The sequence below is a fragment of the Eutrigla gurnardus genome, assembly GCF_963514095.1.
Source record: "Eutrigla gurnardus genome assembly, chromosome: 12".
In the NCBI taxonomy this organism is placed as follows: Eukaryota; Metazoa; Chordata; class Actinopteri; order Perciformes; family Triglidae; genus Eutrigla; species Eutrigla gurnardus.
The window spans coordinates 25,893,656-25,911,008 of record NC_139926.1 but is presented as its reverse complement, the minus strand read 5'-3'; the positions used below and the strand labels follow the sequence as shown (position 1 = coordinate 25,911,008).

Genomic DNA, 17,353 nt, shown 5'->3' with positions numbered 1-17,353 from the left:
TCCTCCACGTAGCTTTTAGTGTTTCCTTTCCTGCTCCGCTCCTCACGTGGCCTCCGTCAGGACGCTTTCTGAACATCAGCGTGGAGTTAAAGCGTGGAAACGGAGCTACCTACAGTCTAAAAGAATCACAATTCACGAAGTCATCCCCGATAATCATCCAAATACGCTTTAAAACGGCAGAAAACGCTTCATGTTTAGTTGAGAAACAAATACGATTTTATATTATTTAACTATTAATTCAACACAATGTGGGTTTTTATTTCTATCTGCCATAAAATCCTACATCTCCCCGTCATTAGTTAAATAAATCCTTGGCGTTTGATTGGACCGCTGGAAGAAGTGGGCGGGCTTTGAATGCAACACACAGAAACGTCCCTTATGGTTGGAAGGTTGGGATGATTGATGGACGGATGTCGTGATTTACGGCAGGATTTTATCGCGGTGGTGGTGAATCATCGGGAGAATCGTGAATATATTATTATCGTGGTAGAGACGTGAAAAAATAAAAACACGTGGATCATAAGAAAAATACATTATAATAATATCACAGATATTCTGTCCAGGATAATCACACTTCATATATTGTTATCCAGGATTTTTTATCTCTCCACACTTGCATTTCACAGCTTTGACCAAAAGGGGTCAGACATTCACGGCAGTTAACGTTATTCATTATTGTAAAAGACAATGGGAGGAGGTCAAAGGTCACACACTTTAAAGCAACGAGGCTGTGACACACTGACTGTGGTTTCCTGTCACAGAAGCTCTTAAATATCCATCATCACTCTCTCTGCTTCTGGTTTATTTATGTATGTATTTATATATATTTATGTGTGTGTGTGTGTGTGTGTGTGTGTGTGTGTGTGTGTGTGTGTGTGTGTGTGTGTGTGTGTGTGTGTGTGTGTGTGTGTGTGTGTTCGTGTGTGTAGGGGCTGCTCAAGGTGGCGATCGACAATGCGCGAGCTCAGGAGAAGCAGGTTCAGCTGGAGAAGACGGAGCTGAAGATGGAGCTGTTCAGGGAGCGGGAGCTCCGGGAGACTCTGGAGAAGCAGCTCGCCATGGAGCAGAAGAACAGAGGTGCTGACCACTTCCTGTGTGTGTGTGTGTGTGTGTGTGTGTGTGTGTGTGTGTGTGTGTGTACACACTCAGCTCTGCATGTTTGTTTCATGTCGACATGCGCCGCTGCGTCGTTTCTTTGGTTACACACATTTACTGCGAGGCCGCTCGCCTTTTTTTTTTTTTTTTTTTTCTTTCGTCGACATAATTGGCGATACACACATTAACTTAGTGAAATTCTCCCCCAGTCTCATGTTAAATGCATCAGCTCCGTACGCTAACTGTGCCGTTTATGTTTAATGAGAGAAATTCATGAAAAAATATCTCAATAAATCTTTCAATTTGCTTTAATTCCCTGCAGCCGTTTGTTAAGCTGTATTGTCTTATTATTATTATTAAGGGAGATCTTTATATACCATCAAATATTTAGCTTTAATTGATTTGTCTTAATACTGGATTTTTAAACATGGTTTTTCTGCTCCGCCACGCAGCGATCGTTCAGAAGCGCCTGAAGAAGGAGAAGAAGGCGAAGAGGAAACTGCAGGAGGCGCTGGAGTACGAGTCCAAGAGGAGAGAGCAGGTGGAGCAGAGCCTGAAGCAGCCGTCGCCCTCCGACAGCATGCGCTCGCTCAACGGTCAGACGTCCCACAGTGAGCCTCGCACTTGAACCTCCCACGCCGTTGCACACACCCGGCGTCCGCTTCACGGGATCAAACCTTACCTGTGAATTCAGAACTCATAATGAAAACTCATACATGAGAATGTTAATGTTCTCCTTCTGATCCATGAAGGTTTGCATTAGAACTACAGGGAGTTGGAATAATAATTTTATAGCTGCAAACAAACTGCATGAATGATTCCACCTGGACACGTGATGTAATCATTGCACCTGGTCAAACGTGACTTCACGTCATTTAAATAAAGTTAACAGTCTGAAAACCAAATATTACAACTTAATTGGCAACAGTGTAGTTTGTGAAATGTCAAATAAGTCATCATTTTAAATAATAATCATTATTGTTCATCTTTGAGTGTCTGGTTTTAGTCCAACGAACCCAGAATCCTTCAGTTTCCAACGATGTAGAACCAGAATGTCGGTTTCAATAACCAATCAGTGATGAAGTTGCAGGTGAATCATGTGATGCACATTTTCTGGGATCGATCATTAGAGGTGAAAGTAGCCAATATTCAAACACGAAATATACGATTTCACTTCAAACCAAACAGAAATGTCACATTAATACATCAGAAACCTTTTTGATTTATTGATTTTTTTAATGCGTGAACTCATCGGTCGCCACCAAAAAAACCCAATATGAATATTTAATTCTTCCTTTGACAGCCGTCAGTTTGTTTAAATGGATCGTTCTTCCAAAGAGTTCCTAATGAAGGATTTCACTGATGTGGCGGCTTGTTTTGAACGCTGCTCTGTGATTGGTGGGCGTGTTTAACGGCGGTCTCTCTCTCCCTCCATCTCTCTCTCAGACTCTCTGACCCCTGAGATGGAGAGCGACCGCAGCAGTGGAAGAACAGATGCTGAAAGGACAATACAAGGTACAGAGGCTCAGATGAGACAATAAATCTCTCTCTCTCTCGTTCTCTGGCTCTCACTCTTCCTCCCCCCCTCCCCCCTCCTCTCCCTCACACGGCTTCAGTTTATGAACATTAGTGTTGCCGTGCCTGCTGTTCGGGCGTGCAGCTCACCATCTGGGCCGCAGCACCGGGTCAAGATCATTGGTTTTCTCCAGAAATAATATTGTTCTTTTTTTCAGCCGGGGCCGGGACGCAAAAACGGAGAGTCGATAGAAAAGTAGAAACAAGTAAAAAAGCCGAGAACGTCGCCGAGAAGTGGTTTGTTTACAGCTCGGGAAGCATTAATGAGTCATAAAAGCCAGAAAAAAGCAGTGGAATCCCCCCTTTGATAGTCATAAACGGGGCAAATCAATCCATTTTATGAATAAGCCTTGTACATTTTTAATGGTTTGTTTGTTTGTCGGCCTTGCGGGTGCAGTCTGTGTTTGGGGAAGGGCGCAGCGGCGATAACCTCTGTGGGCCGTCTGCTATCTGTGTTTACCCAGATACAAGACACCAGCAGAGGTGGAATATCCTCATTATTGCTCCGACGTCTTCCCTTTTTAATGCTCAACCTTTCCCTTATCAGTGGGAGGGGCTCCTCCTTTACCCGGGGAAGAAAAACCCTGTAATTCGCCGTGAAAAGTGGGAAACGTTCCTTTTAACTCCTCCGTGTTTGATTCGTCTACTTGAGCTGATTTTTTTGTGAAAAGGGCAAAAAAAAAAAGAAGTGAAACGATGACTCCGCCGTAATTAAATGTCATTCAGACGCTGAGGAGGAAGATCTGAAGCAGTTTGATGTCCAACAAAAAAAAAAAAGAATGAAATCCATATGTCACCATTTCAACACAGAGATAACTTTAATTATGGCGACTTATTTCACACCGGATTTGTCTAATTTAGCCGCTAATCGTTTCTTTGCACTCGTGTGAAGAGCTCCTCTTTTTGTCGTGTAATTGTATCAGTGTGTTTAAACTTCGTCTTTATGCGTCTAAAATATCACATTGGTCTCCAGAAGCAGCGTTTTCTGTTCAATTAGAGGAGCGTTTGTCTGCCGCCGCGTCTCCTCTGCCTCCGCCTCGCTGTATAATTAACCTCAAATGGCAAAAGAAGAAAAAATGATGTTGATAAATTACACAAGCAAGAAGGGGGAGAAGAAAAAACAAGCCTATCACTCGCATGTATTCTCAACTCCAAAGCCAGGCAGGAGAGAGGCAGAAATAATGAGGGCATAATTTTTAGAGAACTAATTATTTCTATTTGTCTTTTGTCACACTTCTCTAATTCTGCGATATTAACACAGTCTGTGTTTATTAATTGCTTTTACAGTGTTTTTTGAATCGGGTCCAAGAGGGGAAACGTGGCTCTTTTCACGGGCAGGCGAGCTGCTGGGATCGCACCGTCGCCAGTACCAAACGCAAATACCCCCGCCCCTCCCCCCGCCGGTTGGTATCTTCCTCCGGTTTCCTCGCCGCTTCCCCACTCGATGTGTTCGGCGAGTTTACACGACCCCTGTGAGCCGAGATAAAGTTCTTTGTTGCAAGATTAAACATCAAAACAGTTAAAGTGAAATTAAAATTAAATGAATGAATGTCACTGAAGCAAAAAAGACTGTAATTAATGGATCCCTTAATTGTCTTCATAAAATATTTGCATGGGCATAATTTGCATAATTTACATGTATTAATTAATCTTTCAAAGGAATTTTTATGCTGAGAGAAGCCAAAAAAATTCCCTTTGTTTTATTTAGCATCTAATGAAATATTTATTCTCTTTAATGAACTTTTCATCTTGATTTGAATATAGAAATACTGAAGTTTTTAACATATTTTTAATGAGGCGGGGCCTGTTTTTTTGCGTAAAACAACGCGTTCGTGGACGCGTGTTTTTTTCCCGAAGTCGTGAAACGTAAAGGGGGGAAACGTTGAGAGGTTTTTACGGATCATCGGAAGTAAAAACGCTACGATATATCGACATGTGACGGCATGACACGCCCACAAACCGCCAGGTAGGAGGTGTGTGTGTGTGTGTGTGTGTGTGTGTGTGTGTGTGTGTGTGTGTGTGTGTGTGTGTGTGTGTGTGTGTGTGTGTGTGTCATGCTGTAATGACTTTTACACAGAAGTCGTGGTTGTTGCTTGAACAGAAGCAGAGAGCGATGCCTCTGAGACCTACGGCAGTGCTGGTAATTAGCCTGTGTGTTTGTACACCCCCCTCCCCCCAACACACACACACACATACACACACACACACACACAAACACACACACACGTACACACACACACACACACACGTACACACACACACACACACACACCCAGCCTTTGTTGTCTCCGGTCTCTACGCACGGCGACACATAAGGAGAGAAACCCGACTAATTGATGAAATATTGATAACGTATGGATGTTTTAAATCTAGAAAGTGATGCGTTAAGTGTGACATCATAATCAGGTGTATCCCACACGTCTCTGCAGACCAGCAGTCGGGCGCCGTCTCCTCGCCCCGCCACGTGCCGTGTCATGTCCGACAACTTGCCGCGGTTAAGTGTCTTTTGTTCGCGTTTCTCTTTTTACGTTTGAATTATTCAGCTGCCAGAGAGAGAGAGAGAGAGAGAGGTGCTCTCCTTTTTCGTTAAACGTGGAGGTAATAAACGTCAAACACAGCCGGCCGCGCCTAACAGCTGCTTTTATCCCGCTCGCCGTCGGACGCGCCGCGTGCTCACTCAAGCGAACGCTCACACGAGAATGTGTTTTGGTTTCTGGGTGAAAAAGGGACGAAGCTCGTTGGGTCGGAGGTGTCTCAGATTAAACGTCGTACTTCCATGGAAGGAAGTGTCGCCCGCTCTCACATCTCCAGTGCACTGTCATGTTCAAACGATTCGGCTTGAACACGTGTGTCGGTACGAATCCCGACGCCCCCGAGTGCAGTGAACACTTTTTACAGCGGCCGCTAAAATATGCATGTAACAGTGTAATTATATCGGCCCGACTCGTCGACTGGAGGTTGATCTTATGTTACACTCCCTAACATTTCCATCTGTTTAATTGTCTTTAAGTTCCTATCTAAGAGTGAGTTAAAACATGGTGGTTGGTCATGTGACCCGCTGCTTTGTCCAGAAATAGGATCTCCGTGTCTGTGGCCACATTCCCGCCGGAAATTCAAAATGAGTTTTATCTTTTTCCGTCAGTCAGCAGGTGGAGCTACTCATGAAGTATGCTGCGTTTACTTGAAATTGGACATCAGTAACTTCCACCTGCTAGTCAGGCTCCCTCTAGTCTAAAGTGTTTGGTACATTTCATTACTGCTGACTCACAATGGAGGATCAACAGCAGAGAAAGAAAACCATTCAACTTCCAGTCCAAGAAAAAGAAACAAACTAATGGAGTGAAGAAGGAAAGTCATCAAGAAGCAAAGAGACGCCAACGAGGGAAACACGGACCTCCTTTCAGTGTGGAGCATTTGAAGGCATCACGCAGATGAGAGACAGTCACACTGTTGGTGAGGGAGATGAGTCCCAGAGGCTCGCCTGCAGTTCCATCTATCACCACAGAGGCCGCTAGAAGCAGCGATCTCAAACCTTACAGACTGACCCTTTAAAGACAAAACTCTCTTTTTCTTCCTCTTGAACATCTTATATATAAAACAAGTTTTATTATCTTTTTAATCGTATCCGTCACGGCTGCTACCTTAATCGGCTTTGAATCCGCTGGAAAAAGTGTGAAAAAGACCAGAGGGGAAGGGGGGGGGCATGTTTTTGAAGTTACATCAACAATCACATCCTGAATTAGCGTGTTTTTGTTGCGTCAGCAGGATTGTTAGCTGTTGGCTAATGTGTTGGCTCCTGTGTGTCCTCTGTTGCAGATGGGAGACTGTTCCTGAAAACCACAGTGATGTACTGATAAGGGCCGCGAGGAGCTGGAGGAAATAAAACATTCAAAAAAAGAGAAGAAGAAGAAGAAAACCACATGAAGATTCTCAAGAGGCCGAGTTCAGGCTGATTTAGTGGAGGAGGAGCTGCTTGTGAGGAGAAATGCTGTGTTCGCCCCCAAAATGCTGCGTCTGAATGTAGGATAACGAGTGTTTTCCTCTCCGACGCTAAATAGTTCGCAGGTTTTTATGACGTAGCGGGGTTTGGCCGACGGCGTGAAGGAAAAAAATCAATTGAGCACAGTTTAAAAAAATAAATACATAAATAAAATGTACCCGTGGTACACTGTTGGTTAATAAAGTCGCAAAAATTCACAGCACTGAAGATTTTTTATACTGTTATCTCTGCCAGCGAGAAAAAGCTTCGAAAAAGAAAATTCCACTGAAGTTGCGTTTTTTTCTCTCTTTTTTTTTTGTATTTCAAATTGAATTTTTTGGGAAGCTTAAAAAGTGACGACGTGTGGAGATGAACCTTGTGAGAAAAAAATATAAGAAAAAAAAATGGGAATCGATCCACGTCGTTCGACCGATGTTCGATTTTCATGTTTTCTAAAAAATTAGATGACGATACAATCAAGTTTCCTTTTTACCATTGTTGTACATACGAGATCCGAGGACGGCGATAGGAAAAGCTCGGCGGCGCGGAGGCCGAGCGGACGGAGGAGGTATGTGTGTGTGTATATAACGTTAAGAGGTATTGTGTATGCAGTAGAGCTATTAGGCAAACAATACCACATTTATATAAACCTACAGTTCTGTTCTATTTCTGAGCCATCATTCTTTCCTATAGCTGCCAGTTTTTGTTTTTGTTTTTTTTTTTTGGTGAGAAAGCATGCAGGCATGTAAATGTTTGTCCTGGAATTATGATATTTAATAAAAAAAAATCCTATATTGTGCTGAACAAATACTAGGGTTGACTCACTCGAGCCCGGATGATTTTTTGAAAAACATAATTATCTCAAAACATTTCACTTTCAAAAATGAAGACTTTTTTGCTGTCGATAGTACTGTAATCTTTGTAACAGAGGTAATATTTCTTGGAATTTACTGTATTTTTCTTTTCTTTTTTTTTTTTTTTTTTTTGTCATGAGACACACAAAGTCTACGATGGGGTATCAGGGCCATTGTAGCTATAAAAAAAATGAAGAGAAAAAAAACAGCCGAGAGAGGGCGGCAATATTCGGAGAAAAAAAAGTCGCAAGAATGTAGGCGAAAAAAGTTGAAAAATTTATGAGAAAAAACTCAAAAATCTATCAAAAATAATCAAAAAAAACAATGTATTGCAAACATCTGCTGTTTGCAGTTGCTATGACAACAAGTGAAAACTCCCGCTAGCATCTTAGCCCAACCGCCCGATCAATAAACACTCAATATTTGGCCTCGTATAAATAAAATCAACAATAACCATCAACAGCGATCACCCACAAGATGTAATATATTTATTATTAGGGGAAAAAATGCATAGCTCCTTGGGAAGTTACGCTAGCATAAATGATGGCTGTTAGTATCGTTATTTACTGTACAAAACACGAACATTACTAATTTGACAAAGCACAATAATTTAAACAGAGCAATATAGAATATAATACACACAGGCATCGCACACAGCAAATTCGTGATTGTTTTCTTCTTTTTTCTCGTAAATTTGCGACTTTTTTCATGGAATATTGCCCCCATCTTTTTTTTTAAGTGGCCCTATTACGCCGTCGTACAAAGTCAGCGCCTCTCAATGCTTTGTTTTTTTACATAATAATAATAATATCCTGACTAATTCCGATCAGCTTGAGAAACATCGGTCATGACACAACGTTTCGAATGCCGTTGACTTCCGTTCAACGAACACAAACACGTTTCCTTTCTGTTTTTTCTCGAGTGTTTCATGATATCCTGATGAGAAAAAAAGAATAAGTTATGATTTCTCTGTTACTTTCCCCCCGAAGACTTTCTTGCGTTTCGGTGCTGAACCACCTGTGTATATTCTCTAGACATGAAGAAACAGTTTAGACCTTATGTGTTACAATCAGGAGGAGGAGGAGGAGCAGGAGGAGGAGTTCCCATGTTCACAATGTGTTTGTTCTTTTTGTTCTCAATGGAGTGTCTATAGGTCTGTTGTCACTGATAACTTATATATAGCTTCTCGAATCATCTCTTCATTGTACTTCAAATTCAAATAAAGTTAACATGTTGATGATAAACCATGTGACTTAACTGTGTTAACGCACTTTCTCCGCGCCGAACGCAGGAAACGGCCGTCGATTTAACGTTTTAAGGGATACGCGTTGTAGCGGCGACATCGAATGAGTTTTATTGGCTCGCAGGAAACGCACGTTGACGTTGCCATAGCAACAAAGACGTCCAAGCGGAGAACCGAGCCGTGTAACCGTGCAATATATTTACATGCAAATAAGTACAATCCCAGAGGTTTGAAAGTACAAATACTTTGTTACTGTGCTTAAGTCAAATGTTCAGGTATCGTGTACGTTTACTCCAAAACATTAGTACAACATGAGTACATTTCAGAGCCTGTACTTCTTATCTGTTCTTCTACTTGAGTATTTGTACTTCTACTTGAATATCTTACTAGAGTATCTGTACTTCTACTTGAGTATCTTATATATATATATATATATATATATATATATAGTTTTTACTCCACATTTTCTTGTCCTAAATCTTGCTGCTGTTTGTTGTATTTCACTAAGTAGATATATTTACTTCTGTTCAAACTAAAAAAAATCACTTCAGTTAAAATAGAAAATATGCTAATTTCTCTCAACTTAAAAAGCGTGATGAGACCGACACAAACATGCAAATGAGGGCGTGACGAGCCGACTGAAACACGCTGTGTGTCGTGTGCACTCTGAAGCCGCCGCCGCTCGCTCACGACGCATCAGCGTCAAATAAACAACACGTTTGTACACAATGTTCACTTTGCATGAGAAGAACTCACGATTCTGTAAACGTCGTCAAATCCTTCCCACGTTGTGTAAATGTGACGGTTGTTTTTTAATTAGAACCGTCGTCGGCAACACTGTTTGTTTCCCCGGTTGGGAAACGGCTGTAACAGGTACGAGAGGAGGGAAAAATCGACATTGAGGGACGAATTTCTTTAGTAAGCAATTCTGAGTGAATGTGTTGACGCAGCACGGCTTTCCCTCCATTCTGCATGCTTTTTAAAGCGTGGCCGTAACGCAGCCGCCCAGATGAATAATTGACTGATTGCTGCATAATTCAATGCTGCATTGTAAAAATTCAAGGCCGGGAAAATATTTCAAGCTTTTCTTTCTTCTTCTTTTTTTTATTAAAAATGAGGTTAAAGTTTCGATCAACCTTGAAAGAACAATATGACACGACGACGGCTGATCCATCAGGAGAAGCAGGCGCTCGCCGACTTCAGACTCACAAACTTGGGAGTGAAAACTGTGACATCACGTCCACTTCATCTCATTTAACGACTCAATCCTTCGACCTGCTTCTTTTTTTATTTTTTTTGCTGCAGTGAGAGATTCACGCCGCCTGCAATGAGACTGTGGGCTGTTCGTGAGCTATTACTCAGATATTCTGTTTATTTCTCTATCTGATGCTTTTTTTTCCCTTTCCTCTGCACTGAGTCGAGAAAAAAAAAAAAGCCCCGCGGCAACATGTTTCATATCACTGCACATTTTGTAATAAATTCAATTCGGTACAAATATGACCATGAGGCACGAAGACTTTAAATACCAAATGTGCATTATAGCTGTTGTTGTTGCGTTTCGCTTCACGCCGGCCCCGATGTGTGCTCACAAAGACGACGCCGCCGATTATTCCGCATCATCCCTCGCTGGCGCCGCTTATGTTTTCTACCGCCATGTTGGAGAAGTTGTGTGCTTGACCAGCCGAGGACTTTTTTCTGTCCTTCTACACTTAAAAAAAAGAAAAAAAGTAGTATTTATGCTCCGGCACAGACTCGACGCCATTGTTAACCTCAGAACGGAGCTAATTCCTTCGCTCGCCAGATTGTCCATTTAGTAAAAAAAAAAAAAAGCAGCAATATTGCATGTCGCCTGGTAACTGGGTGGTGCCCCGAGTCTGCGGAGAGACATTATAGGGGGGGTGGGGGGCTCGATCGTCTGAGAAGATAGGGACTAATGTCACCTAATCAGATAGACCATTATGTATTAGTGAAACTACAAAACAGTTTTATCTGACAAGGGCCAGGCCACATTACCTAAATTAACATTTTGCAAGCGTGAACATGGAAGAAACCACGGAGGCGAGAGGAGGGGGGGGGCAGGGACCGCGGCCCTGCGCTTAGACATTCGGCGGTAATTATTAATTTATGATTGTCTCTGGTCTTAATGAAAATGAAAGCCAGGAAAGGGAACAGGGAGGGATAATGTGGCGTGAAATTGAGTTTCATTTGTACAGGGTCCACCTTTTAACTCGGCGCTTCTTAGGCGGAAATGGAGCCAAGCGCCCCCCCCCCCCCCCTCTAGAGAATGCATTTTTTTATCCTTCATCATCATGCTCTCTCTCTCTCTCTCTCCTTTCAGTGAGAGTCAAAGCGTGTTCATATCCTCTCATCCCTTTGTGATGCGTGAGGCCAACACGCCCTTTAACATCTCCATTACTCTCGTCAGGCCTTTTCAGAATGACACCCGGCTCTCTGATGTCTGATAACTATGTCAACAAGTTTTCTTGAATGGAAATGTCTCCGCCGCCGCCGCTCCTTTAATGTCAACAAGGCGCCGCGGGAAAAGGTCTCGGACCAGGTTTTGGGCCGAAGGGGGAAAAAAAGGTAGATTGATTTACGGCGGAGATTGTAACGGCAGGAATGGTTGGATTGTTTTACACATTCTTTTTAAAATCAAATACTTAAATCCTGATAAAGTAGTAGCTTGGTCGTTCCAACTGGGTTCCAGAAACTTTAATACTCAATATACTTATATATAATAATAAAAGAACCTTTCTGTTCGTTTTTTGTCCGTTAGAGATGAATCACTCTGCCACGTGTACGGTTACAAAGATTAATCACTTACAGTGTGCAGTGTGAAATTACTTACTTTATCTTATTATTTTCAAGTTTATTCGCCAACCTTTTTATAAAGCATTTCAATAAGTTCACTATTCTCTCTCTTTTTGCTCTGTTTTTGGTCCCCACCAAATGCTGGAGGCTCTTTAGATGCTGCATGCTACGTTTAGCAGCCGCTTACCGACTTTGTCGGTAGTTTGGTGTTTGGTAGGAAGTATTTTCTAGCTTTTGCTTTTTGCCCGTTGTTGCCGAAAACGTTGGAAAAGCTGTATGGAAATGGCAACGTTCAATAAAACTTCCACATACATTCAAAGTGGTTGATCATTAGATTATGGAAACATGGTGAATAAATTCTGCTGTAGCAAACATGTAACTCACAATCTGATTCTCAGATATTCCCACAATGTGTTCGTCTTCGTTCGCCAATATAATGTAGCACATTTCTGAAGACTTCTCCCGATGTTTCTCTCGTAGACGGTCAGATAGCCACGATAACTTTGTTTTGTTTCTTCTTCTTCGACTCCTTAACAGCCATGTGAAGCCTGTAACACCAACTTCTACACCAAGCTACACTTTAACCAAGTTTATTCGCTTCTAAACCAGACGGTGACCTCCAGTTCTGAAAAGTGAAGCCAAATCCGGAGTGCCTTAAACTGTTATTCTCTCTGCTGGCCATCAGGGGGCCACATCAAATCTATTATTCTATTGTAACATATTGATTATTAGCACTCCACTTATTTTGAAATACGTAGAATTCAAACCATTCAATGTATAAAATGAGTATTTGAATAAGACATCGCAGTAAACTTCGATAACGTACAACGATCAGGTGACTTTACGCTACGAAGCATCAACGTAAGGCTGAAGACGCTGCAGATCGGAAGTGGCGTCCGTGCGCTTTGGCAGAATTACTCACAGCACACGAGTTTCCAAATCACCAGGGCCGCTGATATTAAGTCAATTACATTTCTTTTTTTCTTTTTTTTACAATTGTGAGCGAGGGATGGTTAATTTAGTTTGACCCAGGAGCCCCCCGACGCTCCCCCAGATAGCAGATGGATGAGCCCTGTGACCACGGGCATGAGAGAGTGTGTGTGTGAGTGTGTGTGTGTGTGTGTGTGTGTGTGTGTGTGTGTGTGTGTGTGTGTGCCCTCTGGATTAGTCTTCATTTGGTGGCTCTGTCATGAGGGAGGGCTGAGACCGAAACAGTGTGTTGGCGGAGCAAAGAAAACACACGAGGGTCAGTCGAAGACACACAAACACAAACGCACACCATTAACCCCCCCCCCCACCAGCTCATCAACTTTATTTTGCAATCTTCCCTCAGAACCATTAGAATACCCCGAAGAAATGACTTTCCAATTAAAGGGGATCTAAAAAGAAGAGGTTGTGTTTTTTGTGTGTGTTTTTTTATCCCCGGCTCCTGGAGTTCTTTATTCCAATCATTTAAATTGGAATTGATTTTTCAATTTGCCGCCGACGTCTACGGACAGAGAGCGGCGAGGCCAAAACGGGCCGACGTTCCCAGAATGTTTGTCACTGTACGTGTAATATTTTTTTGCGCGGCTCGACCGAGTTGCGATACGTTTTCCTCCCAGCCACTAGGTTTCCTTCTAACAGGTCAACGCTGATTACATTCAGCGCAGACGCAACAAAAACCACAACACATCATCGACGATAAAGTAAGAGCGAAAAAATAAAAACAAGTGTTCGGTCCTCGTCTGAGTAAAGTAGTAGCTGTTCAGCAAACATACCTTAAGAACAACCGTGCTATGATCAAAGTGCTATAGGTGAGAACATAGAAGTGCATTGTGGGGGGGTGATTAGCCAACGGAAGAGAGAAGTAGGACCATTTTCTCATACACTTCTATACAACCAGAGAGGAGTCGCCCCCTGGTGGCCAGCAGAGAGAAGTAGGACCATTTTCTCATAGACTTCTATACAACCAGAGAGGAGTCGCCCCCTGGTGGCCAGCAGAGAGAAGTAGGACCATTTTCTCATAGACTTCTATACAACCAGAGAGGAGTCGCCCCCTGGTGGCCAGCAGAGAGAAGTAGGACCATCTTCTCATAGACTTCTATACAACCAGAGAGGAGTCGCCCCCTGGTGGCCAGCAGAGAGAAGTAGGACCATTTTCTCATAGACTTCTATACAACCAGAGAGGAGTCGCCCCCTGGTGGCCAGCAGAGAGAAGTAGGACCATTTTCTCATAGACTTCTATACAACCAGAGAGGAGTCGCCCCCTGGTGGCCGGCAGGGAGAATCACAGCTTAAGGCACTTTAGAATTGGCTTCACTTTTGAGAAATATGATTAGCCTATAAAGAAACATACAGTCCGACTGTTTCTCGTGGCGTTTGCGTTGAACGACGGCGGACCACGTTAAACGACAACATGCACCGCCTCCCTCTCTCTCCCGCCGGTGAAGACATCTGTATGACATGATGATGCTTAATAAATAAAGGGTTGAGATTAGCTAACAGAAGCATTTTATTCATATTTAGAAAAACGTCATAATGTTTGCAGCGTGTGTTTTACGATAGGCGGGGAGCTCGGGGCGTCACGTTTTAGCGTTGACGAGCTAAACCCGATGAACTCCGCGACGACAGCCGCGTTCTAACGAGCATTTATCCGCCGCCGAGTCGAGCTTCAGACGCCTCCGACCGGATTCCACGCTCCTGTTTCACAGATGCGTCTGGAAACGCGAGGCCGTCCTTCTGTGGACGAATGGTTCTGTCTTTTGCTCCTGACAGCTGCAGCGGCTTGTTGTTCTCCCGCTCCCTCTCTCCTGAGTTGTTTTAATAAAGTTGTGCTGCAGGAGTAGTGAGGGAAGATTAATGGACGCACAGGAAGTGTGGCAGTTGTGAGAGGATGCAGGACAGAGCGGGCCAGCAGCCATCTGTTCCCTCTCCTTTACAGCTCTCTTAATGGAGAAACAAAACCAAACAACATGGATCTGAGCCCCGCAGACAGACGTGCACGCTCACGTGCACACCGCAAAACAAAACACAAAGCATCACTTCATGTGACAAGAGATGAGAGCTTCTTTTTTTCGTCATTGTATTCCCTCTTTGCCTGGATGCGCGTGCACGTGTGCACGTGTGCATGCTTTTTTCTTCTTCTACCTTTCAGCGATGTAAAGTTGGGCGCGAGCCACGGCTGTGAGATTCAGATGAAAGACGGCAGCCGGGATGGAACGTGATTAAGAGATACGTTCTCCAGGCGAAACAGGACTTTGGCATTTGCTGAGACGAAACCTAATCAAATTAAAGCAAAAGAAGAAGAAAAAAAAGCCCGGCCGATGTTGTGGAGTGTGTTCTCCGTGTGTGTCACGTTTGAAAACGCTGTAAAACGTAGACGTCTCTGTTTTTATTCACATTCACACACTCAGGCACACTTGACTAATGACGGTTGAGCCCAATGACGCCGAAAGCACTTTATAGAGCTGTCGGGGTTATAAAAAAATGTTTACTATGATGGAGCTGAATGGGCTCGCTGAAAGAGTATTATTGTTTACAAGTTAGTGTTTTCTTTTAAGATTCATTCACTCAGCAGAATTGTTAAACTCTATCGAGAACAGCATCGCCGCCCACGCTCCCTCGCTCCGCCGTCGGAATTAAGGATTCGCCGCTTCGCCTCCCGTGAGCCGCCACGCTCCGTTAAAATATATATACGGGCCAATGAACCGTTTTAACACGAAGGGATTCTCTGTATCAATTTTTCACAGGTGTCTCGCCCCAGCTTTCTTTATTTACGCATTGAATTGTGGGAACAAGAAACCTGTGCTAGGCCCCCCGAAAAACGTTTGTAGATTTGGAGAAACCTTCCTCACAAATCTAAAAATGAATGCTTATCTGAAATGAAGTGTTGTGGAGTTAACGTGATACACTAGGAAGATTTTGCAGACTCATTTTCAGACTCTAAGGCGAGTTTGATCATTTATTTTTTTAGCGTCATTTCGGTAGACGTTGTCATGGTGACGTCACCTGTTGGTTGGTGGACTAACTAACTTTAAAGCATCGAGTTCAGCATTTTGGCCGTCGATATCTTCTCCAACCAGTGAAGGACGTGACCATATTTGGACTGTGGAGGAGCGACGGGTGGATCAGCAACCTTACCTGCTAACAAAGTTAGCTTCTGTAATTCAAGGTCAACTTTACAGCTAAGTGTTACTAGCTTAACTAACTAGCATTCAGCAGGTAAGCCCCGCCCCCTAAAGCATCCCCTGCTTTCTGGTCTGGTGGACTCTAAATGGACCATAATGTACTAAATGAACATCATGCTGGATTGAAGAAGACTTGAAACTAGAGATTGAGACCATAAACTCATGTTTACAATGTTTACTGAGATAATACATCAAGAGAGAAGTAGGACCATTTTCTCATAGACTTCTATACAACCAGAGAGGAGTCGCCCCCTGGTGGCCAGCAGAGAGAAGTAGGACCATTTTCTCATAGACTTCTATACAACCAGAGAGGAGTCGCCCCCTGGTGGCCAGCAGAGAGAAGTAGGACCATTTTCTCATAGACTTCTATACAACCAGAGAGGAGTCGCCCCCTGGTGGCCAGCAGAGAGAAGTAGGACCATTTTCTCCTAGACTTCTATACAACCAGAGAGGAGTCGCCCCCTGGTGGCCAACAGAGAGAATGCAGGTTTAAGGCACTTCAGCTTCAGCTTCACTTTTGAGAATCGGAGGTTGCCCCTTGGTAATTTGGTGTAGTTAAATTATTTATGAAATGTCCGTAAACTTAACTAGAAAAAGGTATACAGAATGTTTTTTTCTCACCACTGTTCCTTATTTTATATATTAGCCGATAAAGAAACATACAGTCCGACTGTTTCTCGTGGCGTTTGCGTTGAACGACGGCGGACCACGTTAAACGACAACATGCACCGCCTCCCTCTCTCTCCTGCCGGTGAAGACATCTGTATGACATGATGAAGTTTCCTCTCTGAGTATCAATCGTGTAATTGAGCTCAGGGAGAGGAGACGTGATGTGCACACAGAGGAAGTGAAAGGCCTCTCTCGCTCGCTCTCTCTCACACACACACAAACACACACACTGCGGGCCAACACACACACACACACACACACACACACACACACACTCCTCTCTACTTGCTTTTACATTAAATCTGTCAGTCAGCTCTCCTTAGATGCACATCAGCTGAAACGAGTGCATTAGCCCGCCAATAATATCACAACGCACACAACGAGCAAGACGGCGTCCCGCCTTTTGCTCTTTATCCGTCCCGCTAACGTTTGCTCTCTCTCTCTCTCTCTCTCTCTCTCTCTCTCTATCGTTTGCCCGCTCACACGATGCCTTGGATCATGAGGCAAAACTGAAGTGAGACCGGATTAAATATTAAAAACGCCAGCCTGACACGGTCCCCCACCGGAGCTCCTATTCCACTTCACGTGATACAATTAAAAACGTTTCCCACATGCATTGAGCGGAGCACTTGTCAAGAACATGCTGCTTTACAGGACTTAAAATAAATCTTATACTAATCTATGGAGAACCTGACAAGGAGGAGGAGGCCAAGGTTTTTTTTCCAATGCAGGCACTTAGCAGAGTAGAGAGTTGGAAAAAAAAAAACGTAGCGAGAGAGAGATGAGGGCCTTTACATTATTTATACGTGCTAATGGTGGCTGTCTATGTGTGTGAATCAGCAACAGAACAATCTGCTAAAATAAGACACACAGCTGTAATCAAGGCCGAACATTTCCCCTTCTTCTTCTTCTTCTGGGGGTCAATTGGAGTCAAGTATTTGAAACTCTCTTGTAGATT

The 17,353-nt window shown here is 43.3% G+C and overlaps 1 protein-coding gene across 7 annotated transcripts in view; it reads left to right on the top strand.

The window, feature by feature from the left end:
* dachd (dachshund d) overlaps window positions 1–8,747 on the top strand; it is a 90,564-nt gene extending 81,817 nt beyond the window's left edge. For 4 of the 7 annotated variants that reach the window (XM_084022963.1, XM_084022965.1, XM_084022964.1 and 1 more), the window contains exons 8-11: window positions 930–1,077; window positions 1,548–1,706; window positions 2,542–2,610; window positions 6,487–8,747. In XM_084022963.1, the coding sequence (XP_083879089.1) occupies window positions 930–1,077; window positions 1,548–1,706; window positions 2,542–2,610; window positions 6,487–6,524 (414 nt within the window). In that variant the 3' untranslated portion in view covers window positions 6,525–8,747. The remainder of the gene's footprint in view (window positions 1–929; window positions 1,078–1,547; window positions 1,707–2,541; window positions 2,611–6,486) is intronic. The other 3 variants (XM_084022966.1, XM_084022969.1, XM_084022968.1) reach the window with 1 other exon arrangement.
* The last annotated feature ends 8,606 nt before the right edge of the window (window positions 8,748–17,353 follow it).